The sequence below is a fragment of the Octopus bimaculoides genome, chromosome 1 (assembly GCF_001194135.2).
Source record: "Octopus bimaculoides isolate UCB-OBI-ISO-001 chromosome 1, ASM119413v2, whole genome shotgun sequence".
In the NCBI taxonomy this organism is placed as follows: Eukaryota; Metazoa; Mollusca; class Cephalopoda; order Octopoda; family Octopodidae; genus Octopus; species Octopus bimaculoides.
Genome location: NC_068981.1, coordinates 2,804,881 through 2,809,412, shown reverse-complemented (window position 1 = coordinate 2,809,412; position 4,532 = coordinate 2,804,881). Strand labels below are relative to the sequence as shown.

The 4,532-nt window shown below is 37.9% G+C and overlaps 1 protein-coding gene across 6 annotated transcripts in view; it reads left to right on the top strand.

Annotated features, from left to right (window-relative positions):
* LOC106873416 (CUE domain-containing protein 1) overlaps positions 1-4,532 on the top strand; it is a 188,795-nt gene that overhangs the window by 176,462 nt on the left and 7,801 nt on the right. For all 6 annotated transcript variants that reach the window (XM_052975153.1, XM_052975072.1, XM_052975105.1 and 3 more), the window contains 2 exons: positions 1,957-2,499; positions 4,063-4,267. In XM_052975153.1, the coding sequence (XP_052831113.1) occupies positions 1,957-2,499; positions 4,063-4,267 (748 nt within the window). The remainder of the gene's footprint in view (positions 1-1,956; positions 2,500-4,062; positions 4,268-4,532) is intronic.

Genomic DNA, 4,532 nt, shown 5'->3' with positions numbered 1-4,532 from the left:
GTATGTATATATGTATATATATGTGTATGTATATATGTATATATGTGTATGTATATATGTATATATATGTGTGTGTATGTATATATATGTGTGTATATATATATATATATATATACACATACATGTATGTATATATGTGTGCATATGTATATATGTATATGTGTGTATATATATGTATGTATGTATATATGTGTGTATATGTATATATGTATGTATGTATGTATATGTATATATGTATGTATGTATATATATGTTTGTATATGTATGTATGTATATATGTATGTATGTATATATATGTTTGTATATGTATGTATATATATGTTTGTATATGTATGTATGGATGTATGTGTATGTATGTATGTATATATATGTATACACACACACTAGCAAATTACATGTGTGTATATATATGTCAGTGTCTCTAACCAATTGCCAATTATGGGCCCCCTAGGGAATTGTTTAATTAATGATGAGAGATAAAATGAAATTCAGGAATAAACAGTCTGAAAATTTTTTATTCTCAGCTTTGTTCACACAAAACCAAAGCATTTGAACTTCTCCAAGACTCCTTCTCTTCCAAATTATATTCTATGAATTTAATTCCCAACCATAGAATATTCTGTTTTACAAGAATTCAGATTTGCTCCTTATGAGAGTCCCCTAAAAATGAGCAATAGATGATGCTCTCCCTTCTTTGACTAAGCTACAAATATCCCTGACCTGCTCTTAGGGGTCCTAGGGCATCCAGCTGTAGAAACCATGCCAAAACTGACAATTGGAGCTCAGTGCAGTTGTCAGACTTGTTAGTTCTTGTCCAACTGTCCAACCCATACTAAATGGACATTAAATGATGAGGATCTGAGGAAACTACAGATACTCCATGTTGGCAATTGATGACTGGAAACAGTTTGAAATTATAAGAATAACTTGGGTTTCTCCCTGCGGTTGTCTCAGATATGACTGAGAAGATTTATGTCTATAATCTTCAAGATCTTTGTTACTCACTCAATAAAATTCTAAGATAATAAGCTTCTGTATAATTGCAGACAACTCCCCTTTAACCCTTTAGCATTTAAACTGGTCCTATCCAGCACTTGTTTATCTTCAAACTGGCCCGATCTGGTTTCTCATACTTAACCCCTTTGTTGGTGTAAAAATAAACACTTGCATCACCAAAATCTTCATGCTATGAGATAATGCATGATTTCATCATCATCATCGCTTAACGTCCGCTTTCCATGCTAGCATGGGTTGGACTGGTGAACCAGGTAGCTACACCAGGCTCCAATCTGATTTGGCAGAGTTTCTACAGCTGGATGCCCTTCCTAACGCCAACCACTCCGAGAGTGTAGTGGGTGCTTTTACGTGCCACCCGGACGAGGGCCAGTCACACGGTACTGGCAACGGCCGCGCTCGAAAAGGTGTCCTTTTACGTGCCAGAATAATCTGAATGCTGAAGGGTTAAAATCCTACACTGCTGTCTTAGGAAAAAAACCCAAAAACATTGAATAATGAAGATAAATAAATGATGGGGTGGCCACAGTTGAAATATATTTCATTGTTGGCCGTTTTAATCAGGGCTGCCCTGAAACTAAATGGCAGTCAGTAATTAAGTCAACTCTTAATTGAAAAATTACGTCCTTCACCATGACTTCCTTTTTATTAAACTATATTTAACCCTTTTCCATGTTTCTGTTGAAGCACACCCTATTTATTTCAATTAATTTCATCATAAAGACTATAATAAATTAACTCGTTTATTAAGCTGTTGTTTGGGACACAAATTAACATGAAATTTTGATGGAAGTTTTTAATTTCGACCACTTTAAAATAGGAAATCTGTAGAACTAGAAGTGGACCCAGGTAGGTTGAGTTGAAAGGGTTAATGTCGTTTTCTCATTTTGACCTTTCTTTTACGTTTGTTTTTTTTTTCTTTCTCCCTCTCGTTTCAAACAGCGTCACACAATCTCTGGTCTTTCACCAAACAGCACAAAAATCCAAGATTCACCTCCTTCATATTCAGAAGCCATGCGGCTGCAACATTCTTCGCCATTAGCTGGTTCCCACGGAGCAACGTTACCAATGACGTGGCGTCACTCTTCACTCCAGCAGCTGCCTCCTACCCCACCAAGGGGCCCTCATAAACGTAGCTTATCAGCCTGTGGCAATTTACTTGATATAGATCTACCCAATCTCTCTCTTAGCCCAAATCTCTCATTGCCGTCGTCCAATACAATTCCTAAAACATTTTATGGACATCCTAATAAACCTATTTCGACTCCTTCTGGAAGAGTCTATCGCAATTGGAACCCACCCATGCTAGGGACTTTACCAGATGACTTTCTCCGCTTGAACTTACCGATTAGACTCCAAAGAAACAGCACACCTCCACCCCCTCCACCACCACTTTCACACAAACATTCATCTCCCACAAGAAGTCTCGATGCTAATTTGAATTCAACTCCACAAAGAAAAAGTTACAGACCATCAAAGACAATGGTAAGTGGATTGGTTCTTTTGTAACATATTTGGAAACTAATTAAGATACGAGTGTTAATTGCTGGATTTAAGAGTAGATGTCACCACTGGATGTTTATGGTGGATGTTGGTTTCAACTCACAAGCTTAGACCAAATCTTTTTCCAGGCAATAACAATTCTGGAATTTATATATTTCGTTTTTGTATTTGGTATGCAAGATTATTGATTATTGAACTTGTTTGTTGAAATGGATTTTATTGTATCTTGGGAGTGTCATTGTGCCAATAACAAACACCTGCACAGGTTCTGTTTCACTTCTTTATCTTATATTTGTCAATGGGTTAATTACTTAACCAATGAACCAATTGATTGTTTGCACCTCTTCAGTACTACTTCCCCTCTAATAGTTGAGGGGATTTGCCTTACAAAACACTTGATGACTCTGTCAATGCAGGTTCCACATAAAAAGCACCAACATTTTATACAGGCCTGCCAAAGTTAGCAACCAAAACATATATTATATTAAATCCTAAAAATAATTGCTAGTAACTCTGCTTACCAGTCCATGCCACCACTTTACTTCACATCAGAATTTTTTTGGTAAGCAAATATCTCATGAATATTTAATGTGCCACATAAAAAGTGCTGGTGCCACATAAGAAGCACTGGTGCTGGTGCCTTGTAAAAAGCACCCAGTACTCTCTGTAAAGCGGTTGGCAATTAGGGTGGGTGTCCAGCTGTAGAAAGCAGACAAAGCACAATCCTCTGGCTTGCCAGCAGAGAAGGAAGATGCTAAATGATAATGAGAGTTAATTAGTTAAGTTTATCAATGTCCCTTCATTGTCATTCACACTTACATCAATGATATGTCTCTGCTATTCCGAGTCTGCTTCAAACAGACCTGCAATAGGGTGAAATAGAACTTTCCATTATTGGCACAATGGATCTGCCACGACACAGCAACATTTATTCTTTTCTACTCTAGGCACAAGGCCTGAAATTTTGGGGGAGGGGGCCAGTCGATTAGATCGACCTCAGTACACAACTGGTACTTAATTTATTGACCCTGAAAGGATGAAAGGCAAAGTCGACCTCGGCAAAATTTGAACTCAGAATGTAAAGACAGACAAAAGCGCTAAGCATTTCGCCCAGCGTGCTAATGTTTCTGCCAGCTCACCATCTTTACAGCAACATGTATTTGTGATCATGTGATTGACCAGACTATCAGATGTTGTCACACATCGCTGGTCACAATGCGTTTTACTTTGCTTTAGCTTTTGAATGATGCCAGTCTGCTGGTTAGGTGAGCCGTCCCACATTCCCCCTAATTGGAAGATTGGTCTGTCCAAGGGTGACCCATGTACAGCTTAGTGGACTGGAGCAGCGTGAAATGAAGTGTTTCACTCAAGAACACAACATACCACTCGGTCCAGGAATCGAAACCACAATCTAGTGATTGTGAGTACAACACCCTTAACCACTAGGCCATGTGCCTCCACATATTTATGTAATTACTGATGATGATAAAACAACAAAAATTTGTACTCACTGTTTACATTTTTCTTTCTTTTCTTAATTTTTAGATTATTTCAACTCATGAATTTAGCAAAAGTATGTTGGAGCAGAAACTGAAGGAAAATGAACGGAGACGGCGTTCAACTAGTCAGGATATTGACCCCGAACTTACTCAGTACTTGGCCGATGAACACTTAGCTATTGTGATACAGAACAGTGAATTTCTTCAAGAGTTGCGAGGAAACGAAGATTTTATGAAAACTCTTGAGAAAGGTATTGTTAAAAATTGCTAAATATTTGTGACTCCTTCAAGTTCCTGTCTTGAGACACATGAAGCTCGCACAAGAAGGAAGTTGTAAGTTGCAGGAGTAATTTGGTGTTAGATTTTTGAAAGCAGGTTCAACCACATAGTTTCAGGTTCAATCCCATAGCAGGTTCAACCACATAGTTTCAGGTTCAATCCCATAGCAGGTTCAACCACATAGTTTCAGGTTCAATCCCATAGCAGGTTCAACCACATAGTTTCAGGTTCAATCCC